The sequence below is a fragment of the Anser brachyrhynchus genome, assembly GCF_964034855.1.
Source record: "Anser brachyrhynchus genome assembly, chromosome: 1".
Lineage (NCBI taxonomy): Eukaryota > Metazoa > Chordata > Aves > Anseriformes > Anatidae > Anser > Anser brachyrhynchus.
In genome coordinates, this window is record NC_137694.1 from 173,055,393 (window position 1) to 173,082,381 (window position 26,989).

The following is a 26,989-nucleotide window of genomic DNA, read 5'->3' on the forward strand; positions in this document are numbered from 1 at the left end:
AAAAATAATTCTTTCCAAAATCTGTTTATTTTCTTCTTCCGGAATCTCACAGTAGGATAGATGTAGAGTTCCTTAAAGTCTTAATCCTTAAATTCTCCTAATCCACACTATTATCAATAACATTTACAAAAACATCGTGCTTGTATCTAAGAGACTTAACTGGAAATCAGGTAATCAGGTATGACAGGCATCACACACATAATGAGTGAAGCTGCCTTACTCCTGAACCAGACAGAATGATCATTACTCGTAGCAGTTCAACAATAAAATACATTGCTTAAAAAAATCTATGTTTATAAAAAACAAAAAAACAAAAAAAAAAAAACAACTTTGTGGAATTCTTTTTCTCTTGTGATGGCTTAAAACAAAATTAATTAAAGTAATTTAACTTTAATTATGTATTATATGAACCCTTCCAAGGCCTTCTGGAAACTTAAACTTCACAATATTTTAATAAAGCAAGTAAATCTTCCCTGTATTTTATAGATTAGATAGCATGAGTCAGAGTATTTGAAAATATTCACACTCACTTGAGTGGGAGTGTGAACCTGTTCCCAAATCTGAATATGTATTTCATTCACAGATTTCTATGTACAAGCATAAGTAGAGGTGTGTGCAAACTTGCACCATACCTCACAGCTATCTGAATGATTATACAGCTAAAGCAAGTGTGCAAGTGCTACCCTGGGGTTCCTAGTCCTCTTCTAAGAGCAGAGGGTCTCACTCTGCTTACAGCTGTCATTTGGTGTGACCTACACCCATACAAAAACTATAATTCATCCCCTAGGGAGGCTATGATGGTCTTGGCTTTAGTTGAAATCTCTGCATAAGGAGTTTAGAATGGTGGAGGCTGTGTGCACGAGTCCAAGTGGGACAGCAGTTCTTTGTTAAACCAAGCCAAACCAAACCAATGGAAACAAACAAACAAAAACAAAAACAATGACCACAGAAAAAGGAACTGTTCCTCCTGGTTAGGTGATCATCTCAGCATTGTCATCCCATTCCTATTCTCTGTTGTTCACAATAATAGATGTCTTAATACTTCAGAGCTCTCCAGAAAATTTATCAGCTTAAATATGACTACGGCAAAGGATATTTAAGTCAATTCTTAGCTTAACGGCAGCAATAGTCTAGGACTGTTACAGAAGAAAGCAAAATACATGAATTAAATCTTCCAAAAAAAAGTGTTTAACATGTAGCTTAGAGGCCACATACGTTTTGTCCTAAGTAAAACCAGCTTATTAATCATTTACATTTTAAATGGAAATAAATGCCTTATCTTTTGAAATGTATTTAACTAACCAGAAAAATAAACTTATCCCCTTCAGAACTGTAGTAGTGAAGGCTCTACTGTTTACTTCTTACTCCACAGCAAATTGGAAGCACAGAGGACATACACTGTATTTTTTGAAATATGTTATTCTGTGGTGAGCATTTTTCTTTGTGTATTGAAAGTTTAAATCCCAGTCAAACCGTTCCTCCTTGGTCAGTAAAACAGCAGTATATTGTGAGAGTGGGCAGGTTGGAAATAATTCTGTCACTTCTTACTTTCTTCCTCTGAAAAGAGAAAAAAAAAATTAAATATCTGTTGTCAGCAGGAAAAAAAAATATTTTAACCTATAGATTAACATATAGATTAAGTATTTCCTTTACTTATTTAAATTTTTTTTTGTACTTAATACCTGTCTCAGTTTGATTATAACATCATATTAGAGGATTCAAATAAAGCTTTTATAGAAAAAAAATAGTGTCATTCTCCCAGGGAATTATCACAGTTCTCGTTTTAGTATCAAGGTTCTTGGTTCTCCTTGAAATCTCTGCTAACCTTTTGCTTTTCAGTTGCTATTTTATTTATTTTATTTTATTATTTTATTTTATTTTATATTTATTTTATTTTATTTTATTTTATTTTATTTTATATTTTATTTTATTTTATTTTATTTTTATCTTATTTCTTATTTTATTTTTTATTTTATTTTATCTTATATTTTTTCCTGGTGTCTCCCCTCCCCTCCCCTCCCCTCTCCTCTTTCCTGGTGGTTCTAGCTTAATTATTTAATCTTGTATTGACCTAAATGAAAACTGGAATTAATTCTGTACATTTTTTTATGTTTTAATCAAAACCAGTAGGACAGTGTATTATACAGGGAATGAAGAAGCAACTTTTTTATGGTTGATTGCATTTTGTCACATCAACACTGTATTCTTCAGATATTCAAAAATAGGAGCTATTCAGAGATAACACAACAAGTTATATTTGAACATGCGGAAATAGATTTTATTACATTTTCAATGTGTGTGTAAAAGCAGTGTGTTGATAATCTATGGAACTGACTACCATACGTAGTTATGTCGCAATTTAAAAAACAAACAAACAAAAACTATGAAAGAATAGTAATTTCCTTTAAATTAATTGGGATAATTTGAATAATCAGAAAAAGGCATATTAGTAAGAGTAATTTAATGTACATGCATGGAGTACAAGAGAATGAAATATTCTTTAGCATCGTAACACAGAAATCTTTGTTGAAGTGTCCTCACTTATCATTTTGCATCTCAACTATATTATTGTAAAGACACTTGTTTGCTGATACACCACTGACATTTTTCTTGATTAGTACTACTTTTAAAGATGCTTTATAACTTCACTATTCATTCCTACCTGCTAAAATTCTTTCTCAAAAATCAATCTGTAATTTCCTTCCTGTCACTGGGATGTTTAATCAAGGAAAAATATCTCCTTAACTCTTCAAATATCTACAACATTAGCCAGTTGATTTACTCTAAAGTCAAGAAGAGGTCTCAAAATTCTTGCTCAAAATTACAATACAGTTAGCAAATCATGACAAAGCATATCTATCTCAGATATTGAGAAATATCTCACAAAGACACACAAAGTGGTTTCTCTACCTTTTTACTGGCTTGTCCTTCCTTATAAATCCATTCTGGTCAGATGAGCAAGTTCAGTCATTTTGGAATGCAGTAAGACTTAGAAGAATTTAGTGCTGCTGAAGACATGGGTGACCTGCCAGATTGCAAGATGTTTGCAGCTGGCCAACTGTGTCCTCAGTAATTGTGAAAAATGATGTGGATATTTAATATTCATAGTACATTAGCAGTCTTCAGTTCTGCCTCCTGTGGTCTCTTATTCCTGATTTACAATTATGAGAAAAGTTCTTTGTCATGAACAAGATTTACGTTTCATTTTTTCTTATCCCTTTAATTTTATTTTTGCTGAGATGTGTGTTAATAGCCAGAAGAATCACAGTTTTTACTCTGTTTTCTATTGCAATCTTTGTAGTGTTTCATGGTGTATCAAATCCAGCACAGTTTAATTTGTCTCCCTCTTTTGGGGAGTGTACATCAGAGCTTTATGGGTAGGTATCTAGAATTATGCACACTGATCTCAATTAGTAAAACAGTAGAAGCTACAATTTTTCAGAGAATTCCTTTGGGCAAGCCCATTTTTGGATAGCAAAACTGTTTCTCAGACTGAAGTAGGCTGTTAGTTTGCCAAGGCATTACAAGCATAAGGTGAGCTGAAAGCAGAGCAGAATATTATAGCAGACTATAGAACTTTATTAGGAACATACATTCCTACTCAGAATCTGCAAGGCTATACTTACCTCTACTGACATATTCACCCACCTAGATCTATGTTTTCAGTGAGTATGAATGAATAGAGGAGTTATATTCATTCAAAGTAGGACCTGAGACTGATAACTTAGGGCTAATTGAACTGTATTTCCACTTTTGAAAACTATGTATGCATACATGAAGAGACTGTATGTACAGAGAGCACATGCCCTACAAAGCAGCCACCCCAACACACTGAAAATTTATCTAGGATTTACCATGAACATTAACAGATTTTTCTGAAAGAGAACAGTATTTTGTTTCAAACTCGTTAATTTTCTTATGAGGTTTATGTATACATGTAATATAAAATATCACAACCTAATATTATGTCTTTTTATACCTCTCTCTCTCTTTTCTCCTCTCTTACCCTCTTCTCTCCCCACCCCCCCCTTTTTTTTTTTTTTCTTCTACAGATGGGCCTCTAGGGCCACGAGGATTAGCTGAAGCTACAGAGATGTGCACGCAAGAATGCCTGGTTTTGGGTCATTCAGATAACTGTTGGATGCCTCCCAGCTTGGGATCATACCAACAGCCAAAGTCTCCTCTCTCTACCTTTGCACCTCAGAAAGAATGGGTTAAGAAGGACAAACTAGTTAATGGACACACATTGACCAGGACCTGGAAAGAAGATAGCAACAGAAACCAGTTCAGTGACCGAAAGCAGTATGGTTCCAGTGAGGGCCACTTCAACACTGGTAATCACATGACTGACATTCCTCTGGCCAATTTGAAGTCTTATAAACAGGCCTCGGGATCTGTTGAGAGTCCAAACGAGCACCAGCTATAAGAAAGGATTACTTTGGACCAATGACTTTAGCCTACTTAGATTTGCTAATACTGTGTGTGTCAGAGCTTTATGTACTAGGTAGACCTCTAGAACTATGCTTCACCTAGTAGAGATATGCATATTTTATGTTAGCACTGTAGAAGGTATGATGTCCTGAAACAGGAAAGAGTGTTTCTACTAGTTGTGTGATTTTGTTAAATAGACCTGATTAAACTCTGCAGCGATCTCTCCAGTTTGCAAATATTCTTTTTGTTTGTTTGTTTGTTTGTTTTGACCCTGGACTGCTGCTATGAACAACGGAAGATGCATTTGGAGAGTGAGAGTGCAAGAAAGTTCAGTGGATTGCAATGATTAAAAAGAATAACCATTTAGAAAATTGTGCTTTTGTTGTCATTGAACTATGCTGGGACCATTATACTTGAGATCATATTGCAAACAAAACAAGTCAAACTGTAAACATTAAAGCTATTGTGCTATTAACAATGTTAGTGGACACTTATAAGTCAATCAGTGTTCAAATACTTGTAAATAGAAACAATTATTACTTACAAATTTTGTGTACTTATAATGTTCACTTGAAAAGATATGGTAGCATATTTCTGTGTTTCACAATTGCTTTTTACTTTCTTTCATTTGCTTCCTGTTTTTTTCTTTCATTTTCAGTGATGGTGTTTCTGTGTTAGTATTCTGTCTGACACACTATGTTCCAAGGAGCTCAAAGAACTTGTGTTAAAATGCAAAAAAAAGATTGATGAGGTGGGAGAGAAGGTTGTTGGTAGAAAGGAAATGAAGAAAAAAAAAAAGAAAATAAAAGTTTTTCTTTCTATGTAGTAGCAAGTGATGCCAGCATTATTTTTTTTAATTAATTCATTTTTTTTTTTTTTCCTCCTGAAATATTAAGCAATGAAAGGATATAAGTAAGGGCTTAAAAATGTTAGAAAATTATTATTATTATTATTATTATTATTATTATTATTACTATTATTACTTCCATTCTGCTTCATAAAACAGGAAGACTTCAAAAGAGAATATTTAGATCTTTGTTGGTGGAACAGGTGTGGGGGAAAGCTGTTAATTTGAAATCCTTGATCAAGTTAGCTGCAGTCTGGCATTTAATGAGTGGTAGCTGACACTGATCTCAGATGGAATATATGGAGGAAATTATACAGGAACGAAATACAATAATCATGTTTTTCCAATTGGGCAAGTGTGTGTCTATACCTAAGACAGTTTGTATTGCTGAAACAGCAGCATTTGTGTTGATCTCCATCTGCGTTAATGTTGTAGTAACACAAGTGTTTTTAGACCATAGCCACAGAATATTTAATGTGTTGTGCCTTCATGATGTAACGGAGCATTCTCCTGGTAGGCTAGTTGGGGGAACTAAAGGGTTAAATCTCTAATTATTGCTGTTTAACTGTTTGTTATCATAGTTGGTCAATGCCTGGCAGGTACCAGTATCACGTCACCTCCATCAAACTAGCAGAGTGACTCCTAATGTTAATAAGATCTAAGTTGCACGCAAAGCAAATCCAAATCCAAGCATTCTTAGATGGTTTTTGTTAAGGCATGACAGATAATTTACACAAATAAATAGCATGAAAAAAAAAAAAAAAAAAAGTCCTTACGGATATAAAGCAAAAATTACTTATGCCACATTGAAACATCAGTCTTAAAAAACAGTTAGATAATCTGAAGGTGATTTTATTCATACCAAAAACATAAACATTTTCTTTATTCTTCCTTATTGTTTTGTATATAGCAGCTCACTTTTTTTTTTTTTTTTTTTTTTTTTTTCCCTCCACAATATAAAAGGCATAAAATGGGCTAGGGATGAATTGCTTATTGCAGTACTTATGTCAGTTTGTGAGGGGTGTTTGATAACTTTGACAGAATAAATATCTAACCAGTTATCCTTGTTACTGCTTTGCCACTTCAACGTTATTTAGTTATTCAGCTCTTGCAATAAATGTTCTGAATTCCTGGTTGTGTTGTGTTAGTTCTTCAGCAGATGCTGCAGGGACTTTATTCCTGTTAATTTCTCTTTTCTTTTGTTGTTGGTTTGTTGGTTCTTTTTTTTTTTTTTTTGTTCCATTCTGAATTTCCAGTTATTTTTCCAAGCATATTATGATCCATTTGGTTCATATATATATATATAAGAATGGAATATACAAGAAATGATAAATGCTGAGGGCCATATTCTGTCATTCCTATGGTAAGTAGGAGCTTATTTAAAAGAAGTTCTTTGAGTAGTATTAAGTGTTATTTACTCACCACAAATGTGACAGAATCTAGCCCATATTCGTTAGGCATACTTAAACATATATAATGAGCATACTGGCATGATTCTTTGTAATAGTACAGCTATAGCATATAGAAAGGTTAGCAGTTACCACACCTCAGTCCTTCTTTTGAGAATCGAAAAGTCTTATCAACACATGGTAAATATTTTCTTACAAGAAAAAATTGTATGGATATACAACAGTTTTCGTTGCAGTATGGTGGAGAAGAAACAAACAAACAAACAAACAAAAAAGACCACCACCAACAAAAAAACAGCAACCCGGAAAAAGAAGTAACAACAAAATGTAACCTATTTTTGAATATGCTGAGTTTCAAAGTAGAGGTAACGCAGTACTCAGTTCAGAGCACTGAGTTCCATATTAAAAACAGAAGTACAATAATTATTTACAAACCCAAATAACACCAACTATTTTAAATTATACGTGCCTTTTTAAATAGACTGTTTGAAAAAAAAAAATAAAATCTTATCAAATACAGAAAGTTCCTTCCTTATAAATAAGAACTCACAATGAGGTGACTATTGCTACAGAAAGGGCAGCTTCTGTTTCCTCATTCAATTTCCTCAATTCAAATGTGCTGCCATCAACCTGTGCAGGAGGGGTACAAGCAAATATGATTTAAATTAATGGCAGGTGAATTTTTTTTCTCTCTCTCTCTCTCTTTTTTTTTTTCTGTAGTTCTAGATGTTTAAAGACTTATCCAACATTTAAATACTTATTATAACAAAACAAAACAAACAAACATAAAAGCAAACAAAACCCATGAAAAATAAAAGCAAACAAACAAAAAAAAGTAAAAGAAAAAAAAGAAAACAGGAAATAAATACCGGTAACACTGAGGATTATACCCCAAACAAAAGGGATGTTTTTCCAGAGGTTTCCATGGAATCTGTATTTGGCCCTAAACCTCTGTTCAGTAAAAATACACATTTTTCATTCACAACAATTTTGCGCAATCAATAATACTGTGTACTACTGTGTAAAACTCACACACGCCCCCTTCAAAAAAATAATTAAAAAAAAATTGACAAATAAAAAACAATCCCACTGCACAAAATGAGAAGGCAGCTGAACCTTATTTAAGTTTACTATCTCTGTATCTCTGAAGCTAAACATAACTTAAAATTATAGGTAACATGGAATGATATGGACACCTTCCTCATGCCAGTTCTGTTTTTTTTTTTTTTTTTTATTCTTCAACTATGAAGATTGGGTGCCACTTATTTATTATTATTATTTTTCAGTTTGAAAGGACTAATAAAAGTTAAACCAAAGTTGTTTTGTTTTTTTTTTTCAATTGTCCTTTATTTTTATTGTCATCAACTCTTTGTCCAAATAGTAAACAGAAAACAGGTATAGATTAAATTGTTTAATGTTACTTAATCTGTGACAAACTCTTTCTAAAGGTAGAGTAGTCAGGATGTTTTTCCCAAGCAACTGTCTGAAGGCAGACAGAAAGATACATGGAGCAGAATTAAGGAGGATGCAGAAATACAAGTCAATTTTAACAGATAAAAAGATAATGATATTTACATTACTCATTCAAAGTGATGATTATCTTTTAGCAAGTTATAAATATGAATCATGATCAGAAAGAATTATTAGGACTTGAACATAGATTAGCCAAGTCTAATGAAGAAGATTAGGAAGCTTTGAATCTATAAATGACATAAAGAGGAAATGCATATCTGTCTGAGAGGAAAGTACTGCAGTGATGAAGACTGTCAAAGCTGACATGAGAAAACAAAAAAATATAGAATAGAGGTGCACAACGGAGATAAGTTTTATCTTGGGAAATTTTGAACAAGGGGAGGTACTAGTAGCTTTTCAAAATAGAAGGATGCAGTGAGAATCATGGCACATGGCAATAGGTGAGAAGTGGGACCCATGGCATGATAAAAAAACATATGTGTAGTGTCTAACAGCCTTAGGCAGTAGTATCTGATACCTCAAAAACAGGTTACAAACGTGTTCCTAATGACAGGAGAGTACTTCAGTGGTATCATATCCAGATCAGACAGAACAACAAATAGTCTGTGATGAGTCTGATTTGCTGTGACCACAAAATATTTACCTGATTCAGACGATAATCTTTCTTATGACATGTATTGTTGACCTAAAGTAAAATAAGCAGTAAGAGTTCTCTACAGCATGTGTACTCACATGTACCAATTCAGATAGTGAAAGCAACTAAGTACTCACATCATCTCTAAATCCTCAGTTCTTTCCTGCTTAATACGCTAAGCATAATTGTGTTTCAAAACCTCAATTTTATTTAATTTATATGCTTGCTTTCTGCTGTGAAGAAAATCTTCAAAGTGGAAATGAATTCTGGAGCAGTGCAATCTGTTTTACTCTGTATAAAATATGATATAATAACAACTAGAGCTGTGAATCCATTCAATATATCATGGACAGTCAAGCTCTAAGTAAACTAATATTAGGTGTTTTATTTTATTTTATTTTTTTAAAACTTTCACTGATGATCACCTTAGTAGATACATCCATCAAATACAATTATCCCATAATCCAAAACCTCCTTTCACTCTTCCTCTTGTTCCAGAAAACACTCATTTGTAGATGCCTCCTTTGTAAAATTAAAGTCATCGTTTAATTAATTTATTTATTTTTATTTTTTCCTCCATACATTGCCTGAATGGATTGATTTACTTTGTCAGTTTGGCTTCTCTGAATAATAATATCTTATATAACACAGCTGTTCATATGAGGTCCCATTTTATATTTTATTTTCAACTAGTTGAGCACTGTAAGGTCATAACATAAAGAAACAGATTCTGACTTTTCAGGCTTATGTAACGCAATTATAAAGCAAAATGTCAGGATCTGGCCCATAATTACTAACCAAAATAGCAAATATTTTAGCATGCAGTGGACTAGCAAATGCTTGAGAAGAAGTAAATTTGTAATCTCCAGGTTTTAAAAAAAAAAAAACACAGTATAGTTTATTCAGAAACTGAAATTAATGCTAACAAATGCAGAAATATATGGTTATTTTGTTGTTGTTATTGCTGTTGTTGTTGTTTTATATAGACACATGACTTCATTCGGGACTAATAGAACTTATGTACTTGATATGTGTCCTTATTCTGAAAAATACTGTGCAACTCTTTTCAGACACTGAGTGCATTTAATTTCTCTGAAACACAGCAGTATCCATCATCTTGTAGGAGAAGCTCAGCATTTCACAGGACTGGGTCCACAGTGAGAAGAATATTACAGACATGCATGCCATATGTTAAGTTTTGAAGCATGAATGCTTTCTCTAACGGCAACACCTCATGGCTCTACCAGCATCTTTAAGTTTATATTGTTATCTAATTGTCTGATAGTAAAAGTACGTTTTTAACTTCCAGAAAGAATCTCCATTTCTCATTGTATGTTACAAAAAGAAAGAACTGAAAGAAAGTAATGTCCCTCATCTTAAACACCGTTTTTGTTTGTTTGTTTGTTTTGTTGTTGTTGTTTTGTTTTTTGACCACAGCCATTCTTAAATCAACCTGTTGTGCCTAGGTATTGCAACACATTCTAATATTGCATGGCATGTAAATAGATACCTTAATTACTCATAATAATATGATTATATACACATATATAATATATATATATATATATTTAACTATTATCAATCACACAATTACTCAGTATTATTTAATGGAATTTTGGGGCTATGGATTTTGTTGTTTGATGTACTTTAAACCTGTATGAAGCAGCATATTCTTAAGATTACCCTCACCAATGCTTTTGATTATTTATTCATTAAATAAAGTGCTTTCTTTTGCTTGTTATAATCCTGTTTGTACAACCATGTGATAATGTTAAAATGGGTAAGTACTGTACGGGAATTATAACTGTTTCTTCTCTTGTCTAAATATATACTTATAACAATATCTATTAGTGATCTGAGTTTTAAGAACGTGTCTTTTTATGTGTTTACTACCTCCTTGCACATGGTCCAAATTTAAAGGAAAACTAAGATAACATTTCCTCATGTAACGGTGAATGCCCTGATGGCTTTTAAAAGTGTTTGCCCTTCTTCACAAGTGAAATTAGGATGAAATGTGTGTTTCGAATGTCCGCTAAAATAAATGCATAATACAAAACTTAGAGTTTTTCTTATTATAGCTATTATAAGTGAACAAGCATTCCACATTTTTAAAGAAAAGATAAATTAAGCCTCAGATGGGGGAGGGGTAGGACCTGTACTCAGAGAATAATGTATAGAAGGGCTCATTTAACAGATAAGTGAGAAATCTGGTACACTAAAGAGTGCTTTTTCATTTCACAGTCTAGTTTCATCTTTGTATTGTAGAGAGGATCAGCTAGAATATTTGCTTCTTTGAGGATCTCAAACATTTCTTACTGATGAAACTGAAAACCATTTTTGTTGACTCAGCTATAACAATGTGATATTTATTTATTTATTTATTTTACTTTGGAAAGCTGAAATTTCACGAATATTTTAATGTGTATTTGCTTGAAGAAAACTCATCTTCTGTCTTCTTTACATTCAATACAATATTCCATAGGCAGTTTCTGCCTTTCCCTTCCTTTCCCATCGCCTTGGATGTTTTATGGAGATGTAAGCGCTACAGTGCCATAAAATGGTAGACTGAACGTGAGGCAGTTGTGGATTCCTTGTGCCTACCCAAACTGAACGGTTCTTTTAAGTCCCTTGGTAGCCTCTTAGGGAATGCGGGATGAACATTATTTCCACAAACCACCTCCTAAGGCTCCCTCCTACAATTTTCTTTTTTTCAGATAGTTTGAGAGCCTACCTGTACTCCTCAAAGATTTCATCACTAAGCTAAATCTGTTGTTGTGTTATATTTACCTGTACCACTTTCTTCCTAGGATGTGACAGACATTTTTTTTTTCCTATTACTTTTCAGGTAGAGAATTAAAGTGGGATATGTGAGATCCTGCAGCTATGTAGACTTTCTTGACATCTTGTCATATGGGTGCTAATTGAAGAAAAAGCTGTTGACCCACTTGTTTTCACAATGGAAAAGAGGAAAGAGAGTGAATCTGAAAGACAGGGATGGAAGGGGAAAGAAGATTGTATATACTAGGGAAGGAGTAAACTATGACAGTAATGAAAAGAGTAAGTTTGAATGTGATTAAGGATATTTGAATGAAGGCCTTTAGTAATATGTCTTAAATCCTCATATCTCTGCAATATTGTAAAACACAACCCTGTTTTGAATAGGTTTATGTACACGCAGCCTGTTTAACACTATTTGCTTGTGGAAAAAGTTGTACCTGGAGTTGTGGCAAGACTGTGCCACGATTCTGCTGCATTTCTTCTGTTTTGTATTCACATGCTTTCAGAGAAATTCTGAATTTATGTGACATGTATACACACCTCTCAAACATGTACATTAAAAAAAATGTGGCAATAACCTGCCACATGTATATAAAAACCAGAAACAACAAGTTATTTCAGTAACTGATACTAATGAACTGTATCAAATGCTTATCAAATCATTATTTGCAGATATCTTGTAAATGATCCATAGTCCCAGATGAATTAAAAAAAAAAAAACAGTACACAAAAGATTGCATTTCTAATAAACACTTCTGCCCTCTTCCCCTCAGAAAGGCATAGCTGATAATGATATATAACTGTAATAACATAAAGTAATCAATGGATTTCTTTTCATATGCGACGTGCAGAAAGCTCTGAGTTGTGAAAATATTGTGCTTTCATCTGATATTTAAATTAATTCAAACTGAAATTAAAGAATTTTAGTCATGTGAAAACAAAAACCCAGTATAATATTAAGAGCAGAGCAAAAATAGTTATTTATTTTGTTTTAATTGCTAGTCACTGTTTAATTATTGTGTAATAAGCATTATATCCGTGTTAGTCCTGGGTTGCAAAATATTTAGAGAGAGTATTCTTCAGGTTTATAGATATTACCTTGTATTTTTTATATTACAGTTTTATAGTTTGTTTTCTTTTGGGGAGAATAAGTTTTAATTCTGTTTTCTATTTATGTACTTCTGATTTTTTTTTTTAGAACTTTTTTCAGGAGTATTATTTACCACAGGGAATGGCATAGGACTGTGCTTACTGTGCTTTTACTGCATGATCTTATACTCCTAGGACATTTAAGCTATCTTCAATAGGAAGTTACTTCTACATTATTGATAGAGATCATGCATAATTACTGTCCACCATGTGGTGTTAAACTTCCAGGAGAAAAGCAAAAAAGAAAAGGAAGTATCCACATAAAGACAATTGTTTTATTTACACTCTCACACACAAACCCTGTACTGTGTTATGAAAGAAAAACGAACAATGGTTTATTAATTTAGCCAGAACTACATGCTGATGTTCACTTATTCTGCAATACGCTGCTTGTTTCCTTCTTTAGGAACCACATTGAATGAAATCATGAACAGTTATGCCTCATGGTGGGTCTAAACCTAATTCTGAAAGCTATTTGAAACATGAGGAGACTATGGATATATGGAATGGGAGGAGGGAATACAGTCTTAGGTAAGTCTCCACATCCTTATTTGCACAGTGCACTGTGGAGCAATCTTTAAAATACCCTCAAGTTCCCTAAATTGTAAACAGCTACGTTTAAAAATCTCCAGAAAGAAACCTTTTATTCCAAAGTTTAGAAACACTAGATCTCTGCTTTATGGAGAATCAGGGAGCAGAACCTATTGCAAACTTTGCAGCTAACAGCTGTCTCTGGATACTTTACCATGTCAAATTAACCTTCACTAGTACTGAAAATGTGAAGAAAAAAAAAGTTTTTTAAAAAAGGGAGAAAAACAGTTGTGAAAGAGATTGATTGGAACTCATATGTGCATCACACCCCATGGTTAAAATAAATAAATAAATAAATAATTAACCAATAGAAATAAACTTTGTGGAAGGACTAGGGAAAGATGCTTTCAAGTATGAAACATAGTTGTAGGGAAACACGTTGCCAATACTGCATTTTCTTTGGATGCCCTACTATGTATGGTTCAAATACCATGCTAAAGGCCAAACTCAATAAACTTATAGGCAATAATTCTACATAAATATACATGCAGTTAATATATGGTTCTTGTACGTGAAGTACAGAGAAATTGAGTTTCTCTGCATTTTTAGAATATCAAATGCATGATTACTGTTTATAACAAGCTTGCAGTCACAGATTCTGTAATTCTTTAGTCCTGAGCAATTGCATAATTACTAATTGAACTACATTAGCAGTGTGAGTAGACATGGATGATTTCAATGGGACACTACTGATTTAATGAGGTCTCAGTCTGTACATTTCCAAAATTGCAGAAATTCTGTTTAACTCCTACTGATGTTTTGGGGGTTTTGAACCAATAAATCAACCAACTGCAAACCAAAAGAAGCATTAAAAAATGAAATCAAAACAAAGAACATGAAATTGCATTTTTCAGGTAACATGACTACTAAAATATTATTTTCTGACTAGTTTCTGATAGTCTGGCTGCTGTGAAGCCAGTATTTTGCCAAAATAAATAGTTGGCAGTTCTGTCTACAGAGGAATTTGTAATACTTTGTGTAACTGTATTTTTTATTCCTTAAGGTGTTTGTATTCTGCAAAGGTCCCCATATTAAAGATTCCCTTTGATTTCAGTGGGAGACAGATTAGCTCAAGCAGCAGTTTTCCTGTCAGCAGTAAAGGGGAATAATAATTTAACTTAGAAAGATCAAGATTGTCTAATTTATAGCATGTAGCTGCAGATCTCCCAGACAGCACTGAACTGTACATCATCACCACATCTTCCCGTTGACCTCCATGAGTTTTAATGTATTTATTTTTTTTTTTTTTTAGTATTTACAGAATTAGGTTCTGCACATGTTCATAAATTTTGCTGTGTCCAACAAGCTGCTCATTGACTTATAGAAATACTGATTCATTGAGATGTTCATTGGCTATAATCAATTAGATTCTTATCCTTGAAACAAAACGTCGAATCCTGAATTGCAAGTGAGAAATCTTTTTTTCCTTTCTGAGACAGAGAATTGTGAGAGCTAAATCACAACCCTACATGTGCTGTTGTATATTATCCAGCTTTCTATAACACACTTGTAGAGGATAAATACATTCTATATTGTCGCTCACTGGCTGTGTAAATTCCAAGCACTTGATTTATCTGATCTGTTTTTCTGTTGTTCCTGTTGTTGTTGTTCTTGTTTTGTTTGTTTGTTTGTTTGTTTTGTTTCTGACCAGAGAACATTTTTTTTATCTTTTAAACCCAAAATTTAGACTGTATGTACCTCCAGTTTTCTGCCAATCATCTTATTAATTCTAAATATTCTAAATAACCAGGCAGTAACAGTGCAATTTAGATACAAATGTTAAGTTCATGTACCATGATGCTAAAACTTGACAAATTTACAACATAACTTCTGCAGTGTTTTACATAATGCAACCAATTCAACTAAATAGATACCATCCCGAGACAGATACCTGTTTTTAATATCAATTCCACCACTAGGCAGACGTTTAACACACCCATCCAGCAAGTGTTCATGGACTCAACTGGAGTGATACGTCTACCTCATCTCTTTTTAATATGTCTCATGTAGTCATGAAAGATAGGTATCTCCACGAAAGATACAAGTCAACACAGTTAAACTAAGAAGTAGGTGGAGTGGAGAAGTATGACACGAGACGCTCATATCCAGCCTAGATCTCTCATAGAGCTTGGCTTATAACATAAATATTCAACACTCCAGAAGTTCTTTAAAATTAGTCTAGGCAACTGCTGTTATCCTTTGCTGCATCATCCAATAAGTTCTCAGTTCATTTGCTCCCAAAGCCTTTAGATTTAGGGGTTTCCTACAGAAGTGCCATCCAAACAATCCCTTCTCAAACCCTTTGCACTACAGATGGTGATACTGGCACTGGTTGGGGTTCCCACAGTGCCAGGTACTACTACAATATAGAAAGTAGAACTAGCACAATACAAGGAAGAGGTATATAGACTTCATGAGCAATTTGGATTAAGTGAGTGCAACATGACAGTAAGACATCCAGAAGGAGACTGCTGACTGGTAATGAACTTACTTGTGCTGCTCAAGAAACACCAGGTTCTCTCATGTAGATATAGTGGAATCTGATAAGCAACGTTAAGTCTCTCCCATTTTTGAAAAGCTATTTTTCTTGGCATCAGGCCGTTCACTATGGCATTTCTTACATGAAAAGACTTTGAGCCTGAAGAAAAGCAAAAGCTACTGTTCAACACAACAGAGAACAGAATTAAGTCAACTGCATACTTGATGGTGGGATTCTTTATTTTGTTTGTGACAGAGAAAGAGCATGATGGAGGACTGTGTGGCACTAGCTGTAATAATTGGTAATGAGGAACTTCAGAGCAAATGACAGCATTCCTCAAAGAAAAGATAAACAGAGTAATTTTGAACAGTGTAAAGAGCAATCTGAATGGACTGGCTCATACTGGTCCTCGGAATAACTTTTTATTTATTTATTTATTTATTTAAATGAATTAGTCTAAAGGGACCAGAATGAATCCCTTCAGAAAAGAGAAAAAAAAAAAATCTCATCTATTTCTGCTCTACTGCAAAATCTCTTAACTTATCTAGAATAAGTGACACATTTCAGCAAATCATAGCCCTCCTAATCCTGCAGGACATCTCCCTCTCTAAATCTTTGCAGTCTTGGTGGCAAGAGTGTTCCTTTCCAGCCTTTAGATGTTCAGGCAACACAGATCATACACAAAATTCAAGTTCTGCAAAACAAATTATGCCTCAAAGATAGCTTTGCGCTGCTTTAACACTCGCTGGAGATCAGCCTGACAAAAGTGCAGGCAGTACTTTTCTATTTTGATGGGAATAACATGCTTTACAAAGGTGTCACAGGGTGTATACTTATAGATAATTGCACAAAACTGCTGCTTTCTGAGGATTTTTGAAAGGAGGAGAAAGAAGCTAAGGTAGGATCGGATGAATGATGTGACTGTAATGAAAGGAAAAAAGAAAAGGTGAGAGAATAGAAAACTGTTATGCTTCAGACTTTTTTGTGTGTGCTGTAGCCAAGATCAGGATGGATGTCTTCTCTAGGAATACCTCTCTCTAATGTCTGAGACTATTATGCATGAAGAAGGCTTAGTAGTACTAGACCTTGCATATGGTGGTATAGACGTTGTTAGCTTTTCCCAGAAATAATGAGTACATGTAGGAAAATATTTCCAAAGAAGGACAGTGCAGTCCACTTTTTGGCTTTCATGGATCCAGCATATGGTCTGATGTGTACTACTCTGTACTTCTCTATGCCAGTCCCTCCAGTTCTCACAAAACCTGTGTTCTGTTAGTTAAGATGCTTGTATATCAATATAATTCAAATATCAGAATAGGCATGCATGATTCCGTACTAAGTAAAAGCAGAAACCAAATGTCTCCTCAGGGGCTTCATTTTGAACAGTCTTGATTTGTACTCACAGCCCTGACAAAACTTAAATAATAGGCACATAGCCAAAGAAAGTATTTTGTGAATACTCCTAGAAATGGGATGTTAATATCAATATATGTGAGATGGCTGAATTACATATTTGATAGAGACAGTTTTGATATTTTATGTCTGAATTTCTAACTGGAGATGTATTCTGCATATAGATATATTTTTGACTGTGTGCATGCAAATGTTGGGAAGAAGCAGCTGTTACATCTCTGAGAAGTACTAGAATATCTACAACCCTGTTGAATATTTACTTTTAGTTAGATGAATCACACCTATTGTGACCAGTGTAACCATTATTCAGAAAGAATCACAGAATATCCCGTGTTGGAAGAGACCCACAACGATCATTGAGTCCACCTCCTGGTTCCACACAGGTCTACCCAAAAATTCAGACCATATGACTGAGAGCATAGTCCAAATGCTTCTTAAACTCTGACAGGCTTGGTGCCATGACTACATCCCTGGAGAGACTGTTCCAGTGCACGACCACCCTCTCGGTGAAGATCCTTTTCCTGATATCCAGCCTGAACCTCCCCTCTCACAGCTAAACTCCATTCCCTCGAGTCCTATCACTGGTCACCAGAGAGAACAGATTGGCACCTGCCCCTCCGCTCCCCCTCGCGAGGAAGCTATAGACTGTGATGAGGTCTCTCCTCAGCCTCCTCTTTTCCAGGCTGAACAAACCAAGTGACCTCAGCCACTCCTCATATGTCTTCCCCTCTAAGCCCTTCACCATCTTTGTAGCCCTTCTCTGGACACTCTCCAATAGTTTCATGTCTTTTTGTACTGTGGTGCCCAGAACTGCACATGGTACTCAAGGTGAGGCCACACCAGCACAGAGTAGAGCGGGACAATCACTTGCCTCGACCAACTAGCAATGCTGTGCTTGATGCACCCCGGGATATGGTTGGCCCTCCTGGCTGCCGGGGTACATTCCTGGCTCATATTCAACTTGCTGTCAGCCAAAACCCCCAGATCACTCTCTGTGGGGCTGCTCTCCAGCATCTCATCACCCAGTCTGTATGTTGCCCCGTCCCAGATGCAGGACCCGGCACTTGCTTTGTTAAACTTCATGCAGTTGATGATTGTCCAGCTCTCCAATTTGTCCAGATCTCTCTGCAAGGCCTTTCCACCCTCATCCGAGTCAATTACTCCTCCCTGTTTAGTATAATCAGCAAATTTACTAAAAACACCTTCTAGTCCTACATCCAAATCATTTATGAAAACATTGAAAAGAACTGGCCCTAAAATGGAGCCCTGGGGGACCCCACTGGTGACTGGCTGCCAGCCTGATGTAACCTCATTTACCACAACACTTTGAGTCCTGCCCGTCAGCCAATTGTTCACCCATTGTATGATGTTTCTACCTAGTTGTATAATGCACTTTTTGTCCAGTAGGATCCTATGAGAAACTGTATCGTAAGCTTTACTGAAATCCAAAAAGATTACATCGACTGGCTTTCCTTGGTTGACTAGATGGGTGATCTTATCATAAAAAGAAATCAAATTTGTTAAACAGGACCTAATCCTCATGAATCCATGTTGGGTGGGACCAATGACTGCATTTTCCTCCAGCTGCATTTCAGTAACTCCCAAGATAATCTTCCCCATAATTTTACCAGACACTGACATGAGATTGACAAGCCTGTAGTTAACAGGGTCTTCTTTCTTGCCCTTCTCAAAAATTGGCACAATGTTTGCCAGCTTCCAGTCAACTGGGACCTCTCTAGATTCCCAAGACCATTGAAAAATAATTGAGAGAGGTCCCATGATGATGTCAGCCAGCTCTCTAAGCACCCTGGGATGAATCCCATCCAGACCCATGGACTTGTATGGATCCAGGTGGAGCAGCAAATCCCACACATGCTCAAGGTCGGTTGGGAGTTTATCATTCCCACCACCATGGTCCTCCAGCTCAGGGCACCCAGGATCTCGAAGCCCATCATCTCTGTTGAAGACAGAGGCAAAGAAGGCATTAAAAAAGAAAATGATATGGGGTTGTTCTTTATTCTTCTGATTTTTAGTCAAAGGACTAATTAAACTTTTTCTATCATTCCTTTGAAATCGAAAACATTTTTTGTATTAGTTAATTGGAATATTTAAAAATGTCATTTGAAATTAGTTTCACTAACTAAAGCTAGGCTTTGAAATTATTATCTAAACATTTAGTTTGTCTTGCTTCAACTGCAATTAGTGTGGACACTTAAGACTTAGTTTCTCATCTACTTAAATGAGAGATAATACCTACTAGGTGATTTTCACAAAGGGAACCATTTTCTAAAAAGTATATATATATATATATATATATATATATATATATTTGTCCAGAATGAATGTAAGGTTGTGGGAAAAGAAACACAAGATGATATAAAACAAAGAAAAACATTGCATTACTGGGATGTCCTTCTTTCCATTGGTTTAATGTGTAGAAGTAATGGTTGCTGGTGATATTTTTTTACTTTGATTTCTCCTTTCTTACTAAAGATACAATATGAGCAGAATCACTAGTATCATGAGCACCTCTGAGTTCCCTGGTTGAGGTTTGCTTTTGGCCTCCATACAGGTAACAGATCTAGTCATATTAACCTCCAAATGAGGTTTTAAACCACTCTGTAATGAAATCTAATTCATAGGTTAGCAGGGAATAGTAGTGTCCAATTAGCTGGAAAACCTTTCCGTGAAAACTGGTTAGCAAGACTATGCATGATTTTGCTAGTAAGTTCAACTGAATCTCTTCAACCAGAACTGTGTTGAACTGTCACACTGTCTTAGTGATTGACATTGATTTTTATTTCTTGAAGTGTATTTCAGTGTATCCTTGAAGTGGTTCATCAGACCATCATGGTTGCATTCTCCTTTTTCAAGTCCGCAGCTCACTGGCTGCTGCAGGATACTGTTGTCTTCCCCAGATGTGTGACCAGCCCAGTGCAGCTGTGATCATGACTACAGAACATAGATGTGCTCTGAAACTTTCTTATTGCAAATTTTATCCTGCCATCTGATTCACAATATGGTCCACAGATGGAGCAGATGACATTTGTCTAGGAGTCATATATGTTGTCACTACTCCATGTCTTCAAATCATTCATCAAACTGGATAACAGTGCTGTTTTGTAGACTCCTAGTGTGATCTACCATTTAACACTGAGCTGTGCTGTTTAACCTTAAAGTAACCTGCATCTTGAACCTCATGGTGTGATACAAAAAGTTTGTTTGTCGTTGTTGTTGTTGTTTTTTTTTCCTGGGATTTTTGAAGAAAAAAACATTAGTAATAACATGAGCAGAATAGGAATGAAGGGAATAGTATTGCTTTCTTCTAGTTATTTATTTTATTTATTTATTAATTTTGGTCTGGCTTCCTTTATTAAAATAGGAAGTGTTCCAATGCCAACTTCACATATCTGTTATGGATTGGTATTTAGCATGTACGGGGCATTTGTTTTGTTTATTTGTTGTTATAAATTGGTAAATGCCTCATGTAAGGGCTAGATTTTGATCACGGCAGGCAGCAGGGAGTTAAATGTCTTATGAATTTGACCATATAGATAAACAAGTAGGCTGACACTGACAGAAAACATCTGCTTATGAATAACAAGTGCTAAATATAACTAAGGTTATAGGACTTATCTGACGTTCATATCATTCAGGACAATGAAAAAAAAAAAAAGGATATATATATATATATATATATAAAAGCTAGCTCAACAGATTTACCATCTTGTTTATGCCTTAATGGAAAGCTCCATCTCAGTGGTTGCCTTCCATCCATTCACGTGCCTTTGAAAGGGTAACTAGCAAAAGCCTGAGATCATTTTTTGGGCTAGAGTCCAAAACCTTTATTAAACCTTTATTTCCTTATCACTGTTCTGGTTTCAGTGTTGCAGTGTTGCAGAAGTGGTAACTCCTCCGCTAGCCAGATGGATGAAAAGAAGTTACTTCTGCAGTGAACCTCAATTCTGCAGTAATTTTTTGTGTGTGGATGCATCATCCTGAAAAGAAAAAACAAACAAACAAACAAACCTCTGGAAGCTCTGTCTCAGTCTTTTTATAGCCAGTTGGAATGAAGCGTTAATTTTTTTATTTATTTTTTCTTTCTTGTCAATAGTCTAGGACAGGAAAGAGCAGAAAGTCCTCTCTGTCTAAAATATTCTTCCTTAGTTTTAATTTTGATGGAATTTATTCCTTATCTGTTTTAAGGAAGAGAGTAAAAGAGGGCTTCCAAATTCAAATTAGGATATACATATTCATTAATGGTATAAGACAGCATTTTTTTCCTCCATGTCTATTACATAATTTAAATTTGACATTGGCATTTAAACATTTGACATTTGGCATTTAAATTTGACATATGGAAAAATTCTTCCGGGTGGCTGTGTTGTCTTCTTTGGGACTGAAGTTTATGTTTCTGGTTAAAATCTATAAAACAGTGAGTGAAGAGAGCTGACCCATGTTTTAGGTGATGGCAATATTAAATCACATGCCACTTACACTGCACTTTTTTCTTTTGCAATATTTTATATTTCATTTCAAGTTTTCTTTCTGTTATTGTTTTAATTTCTAAATTACCCATCCAATTTATTTTCAGCAAGGTTCTCATGTGTTTAGCCTCATTGACTACAGCTAATTTAGAACCCAAAAATATATTTGAGTAATTCAACTCAAAATATTTCTTACGATTAATGTTGCCTATAATGTACCTGTCTTTTATTAACTTAATCTCCTCCTCAACTACATTTATTAGCTCCCATTGAAATCCTTGTCTTTTTAAGTCTTCTCTAAGGAAGCAGGCATACAACTCAATTCAGTTTATTAAATTAGCTTAAATAGTATATGGGGTCAGGTAGGTTCCTGCTGTTTATTACACTTGGCCGGTTCCTTTGTAAGTTAATATATTGCTTCCAGTTCTTTCCTTGAATATGACTGCCTTAACAGTTTGCACATGTGCCTCAGCTTTTATCTTTTACCTTTTTGTCCAGAATGCTAGTGCTAATAATGCCCTGTGTAAGCCTATTTCTAGCCTGTCAATGGATCATTTTTTTCCTACTTTGAGGGTAAAATATCTCCTGTCTCCTAAATACCACTTTACTCATGGTAGCCTTTAATCCTCATCCTCGTTATGTGTCCTTAAAGGCTTCATAAAATGTCCCTCACAAAAATGATGTCTTGAAACCCTGAAGAAACTTTATATACTAGTTTGTGTTTACTATTTTGTTGGCATGGATAGAAATATTTGACTCACTTTGTACTCTCCACAAAATTTAAAGTGAGTTAAGAGAAGAAAGAAACAAAGAGCTTCCTAAAGCATAAAATAAACTTTAACTCCTTACTCCAACAGAGTCCACATCATCTTTCAGGCTTTTTCACCTTTGGAAAAATCTGGATACAAAAAACAAAACTAAATTTTATCCTCTGTATTCTACTCCCATTAAATATTGCTACTATACAGTGGTGAGTCAGTTGCTCATAAGTAATGAACAAAAATGTTTGTAAATAACATTTCCTTTCTTTTCCCCTCCATCTTCATAGAACCAAAACCAGCAGTGAGTGAAAGGACTTCCAAATGTAACTATTTCAAATGAATTGAAACACTTCCTCTAAGTATACAACAAATCTGTTTTTCTCTCTAAGGATTTATTATTTAAAAATTCTCAGTATGTATTTGTTTATTTCTAAATTAAAAAAAAAGATGCTCAAGGGATATATATATATACATAAAAAAATACAGCACAAATAGCATGTGCTACAGGGAAACTGTACTGCTAACTGCAGAGTAACACAGGTCATCCTGCATAGGTTTAACATACATTTATGATGCTTGATCTTTGCCAAGAAAAAGTTGGAGCTTAATCATTTAATGGAAAATCTGTGTAGACATAAACAAAGGTCTAGCTGATGCTGCTTTGGGCCATTTTAACTGACTCTTCTTTCCAAAACAAAATTTTTTAAGTTTCTGTTTTAGAGCAAGGATTAACTTTTGAGAGTTAAAACAATATAATTGTTCAAAAGTCACAGTCACTGTAGTACTACTTATGCCCTACATTCATATATATATATAATTATATTATTTATACTGCAGCAAACTTAACACAGATGCATTCTGTGTACTTTTCAGATAATATACACATCAGATATCAACTTCAATGGCTTATTTTTCCTCCAGAAACCAAGAAAACTTGTACTGTTGGAAAATGAAACAACTGTTTCATAAGGAAGGGAGTTACCGAAAATTCCTGTATCCGTTATAACAGACCTATGGAACAAGAGACAGCACATATGGAAAAAAAATTCTGCTGACTGACTATGCTGAAGACTTAACAGATCAGCCAGCTTTATATTACACAAAGACAAGTTCTTTGCCTCAAACAGAGATGGGAGGAGTACTTCCAATTTAAATGATTTTATTTATAAGTTAATATTTAATATATTTTACAGATCTTAATAGACTTCTTGAGCAAACTGAAGATGCCCTTTTCTTCCTATCATAATGTTTTGATTTTAATATTCTCAGACGCAAGGCAGATTCTCTGTACGCTTAAAAAATAAATTTAAATGTCTCATTGAATCAGTTTGCCAATTCTCTCATTGCCTGAAGATGACAAAAAATTCTGACTCATTTGAGTTTCATTTTTCAAAGCAGTTTTTAAAACTCTGATGATAGATTAACTGTCATGCATGGTGTTTCTAGAGGTTTAGTGATGTGATTTGTGTTTTGCTGGGTGAGAGTGCTACACGTTTATGCTTACTGACAATTTAGGTAATCTTATAATGCATTTTTTTCCTGTTTGCTGAATATTTACCAGTAACTGAAGGTTCCTCTAGGGCTTCTGGCATGTAGTTTTTTAATCTTCATCCTACTGGGAAAGCATTTCAAAATAGCTTCTTGTTTGTTTTGCCATGATAGTTTTTTCCTGCCTTTTTTTTTTTTTCCCTTAAGTAGTGAATAAATTAGGTATTTTTAAACTGTTTCATTTCTGAAAATACTTTTACTTTGATTATAACTGTCTGCTCTTTTGGAGAGAAGCAGATTCACAGAAAAAAAAAAAGAGTATAACTGAAAAGGTAAACATGAGTGCATTTCACCTATGATGCAAACAGATTGTTTATATTTTGAGAGAAAAATCAGAGGAAACTTCCATTGCTTAGTGAGAGTCAAGTTTTCACTTGAGTGACTATTGCTTGCACTGATTGGTGGAAAATGCATAATGCCTATGGATGTAAAAATTAAATAAAGTTGCTGTAATAGACTGCGCGTAGTTCGAGAAAGGCATGAAACTTTTTGTTTCCCATATCACATTGCTACATTGGTGTGGAAAAGTTCATACTTATCCTTCTCTCTACTCAATGATTAAACAAGAAGTATCAGGATCTACCTGGGCCAGTTCTTCAAGTTAATGTGTTCGAAAAACACTCCTCCAAAACATCAAAATGAATACAACAATCCCTGAATTATGAAGGTTCAAATCCCCCTTTTGTTAGCTTCTGTAACGTCCCCTGCTGTATCCTATATTCTAAAAATTGCAATTTCAAGTTGGAATAGTATGCATTAGCTTTGTAATTTGGATTAAAAATACAATTTTGAAGCAAATTTCTTGATTGTTCCCTTTTGCTCTGCATTGATTCTCATGGAACAGGTGGGCTGCACAGACTAGATGCCTTTCAAATGAAATATCACTGCAAGATTTATTATAGAGGAAATATACTTAGAGCACTCTGGCATTTAATGGATATTCAGTCTCAAATCAAATTTAGTTCATAGAATCATAGAATGCTTTGGATTGGAAAGAACCTCTAAGATCATCTAATTCCAACCTGCCTTCCATGGACAGGGATATCTTTCAGTAGACCAGGTTGCCCAAAGTCCCATCCAAACTGGCCTTGAACACTTCCAGGGATGGGGCATCCATAATTTCTCTGGGCAAACTGTTTAAGTGCATCACCACCCTCTGAGTAAAGAATTTCTTCCTAATGTCTAATCTAAATCTGCCCTCATTTTTTTTTAAAGCCTTCACCCCTTGTCCTATCAGTACACTCCCTGATAAAGAGTCCTTCCCTATCTTTCCTGTAGGAACCCTATAGGTATTGAAAGAGTGCTTGTGGAGGCTTTACACTGCTGGACAGCTGAACTCCACCATAGCCACTCTCTCACTCCCCCTTCTCAAAATAAAAGGGGGAAAAAACACAATGGAAAGGGCTCAAGGGCTGAAATAAGGACAAGGAGATCACTCAACAATTATCATGACAGGTAAAACAGACTCATCATAGGGAGATTAATATAATTTAATTACTATCACTAGCAGAGTAGAACTATAAGAAACTAAAATCGAACTAAAAACATTTTCCCCATACCTAACCTCTTCTGTGTCCTCACCCCAAGTGGTGCAGGGGACCAGGAAATGGGGATTGCCCATAATGCTTCATCTTTTTTAACTCTCTTCCCTGCTGAGGGTCCTGAGGTCCTGAGGTCCTTCCCTGCCATGGGTCCTCCATGGGCAGCAGTTCCCACCAGTTCACTTGCTTCTGCGTGGGTTCCTCTCCACAGGCTGCAGTTCTGGCATGGAGTCTATTCCTGCACGCAGTCCTCTATGGGCTGCTGTGTGGAAATCTGCTCCACCATGACCTTGGTGTCTGTAGGACTGTTTCTGACTCCTCTCTTCCAGCTGCTGTTGTGCAGCATTTTTTTTCCTGTTCTTGAATATGCTGTAACAGACGTGCAAACAACATCTGGAGATGAAGCTTGCAAAAGAGATAAAGGATAATAAGAAGTTGCTTTTTTTTTTTTTTTTTCTAAGTATGTAAACAGTAAAAGGAAGACTAGAGATAATGTGGGTCCCCTGCTGAATGAGGGGGGTGTCCTGGTAATGGGGGATGCTGAGAAGACGGAGATACTGAATGCCTTCTTTGCTTCGGTCTTTGCTTCAAAGACTCCCCCCCCCCGAGGACTCCTGGACCCTGGAGGGAGGAGAAAGAGTATGGGAAATGGAGATCTGCCCCCTGGTTGACGAGGGAGTGGTTTGGGAACGTCTGAGTGGGATCAACACACACAAATCCATGGGCCCCGATGGGATGCATCCATGTGTGCTGAGGGAGTTAGCGCAGGTGATAACTGAACCGCTCTCTATCTAATCTTTGGAAGGTCTTGGAGAACAGGAGAGGTGCCTGAAGACTGGAAGATAGCCAATGTCACTCCAGTCTTCAAGAAGGACAAGAAGGAGGACCTGGGAAACTACAGGCCAGTCAGTCTCACCTTTGTCCCTGGAAAGGTGTTGGTTCAGAGGGTACTTGCTCTGATCTGACATGGGGGAGGTTCAGTATTCTTCTCACAGAAGCCATTTCTGTAGCCCTCCACTACCAAAACTTTGCCATGTAAACTCAATACACTGTCTCCCCAGAGCCTTCTCTTCTCTAGGTTGAACAACCACAGCATGTCTTCACAGCAGACCTGCTTCAGCCCTTATTGAAAGTACTCATACATCCGTCATACAAAGTAAACTACCCTGTGTCCATATACTGTGGACATTGGGACCACACCTCCAGCAGTCTCACTCCCATTGGTCCTCATTGCTTTCTAGTGTAGACACAGCTAAAGCTTATGCCTTCTTTGCTTTCTCCTTTTGTATCTGTCATGAGCCAACTTCAATCTCTAGGCCTAGTCATATCAATTTACACATCCACTCATCTTACATGAAGTGCCATCAAGTCTTAAAGCTGTTCTTTGGCAGACTGGTTTAACAGAGAAATAGAATGTTCTGTATTATTTCCAAGCATTTTAATTGTCA

At 35.4% G+C, this 26,989-nt stretch overlaps 1 protein-coding gene across 6 annotated transcripts in view; it reads left to right on the plus strand.

Moving 5' to 3' along the window:
* The window catches only part of PCDH9 (protocadherin 9), an 800,116-nt gene that overhangs the window by 714,606 nt on the left and 58,521 nt on the right, over positions 1-26,989 (plus strand). For 3 of the 6 annotated variants that reach the window (XM_080577015.1, XM_080577022.1, XM_080577029.1), the window contains one exon: positions 4,053-10,637. The exons of 2 other annotated variants lie outside the window; for them this stretch is intronic. In XM_080577015.1, the coding sequence (XP_080433141.1) occupies positions 4,053-4,426 (374 nt within the window). In that variant the 3' untranslated portion in view covers positions 4,427-10,637. Of the gene's footprint in view, positions 1-4,052; positions 10,638-26,989 lie in introns of those variants that run through there. One more of the 6 variants, XR_013945258.1, reaches the window with a different exon arrangement.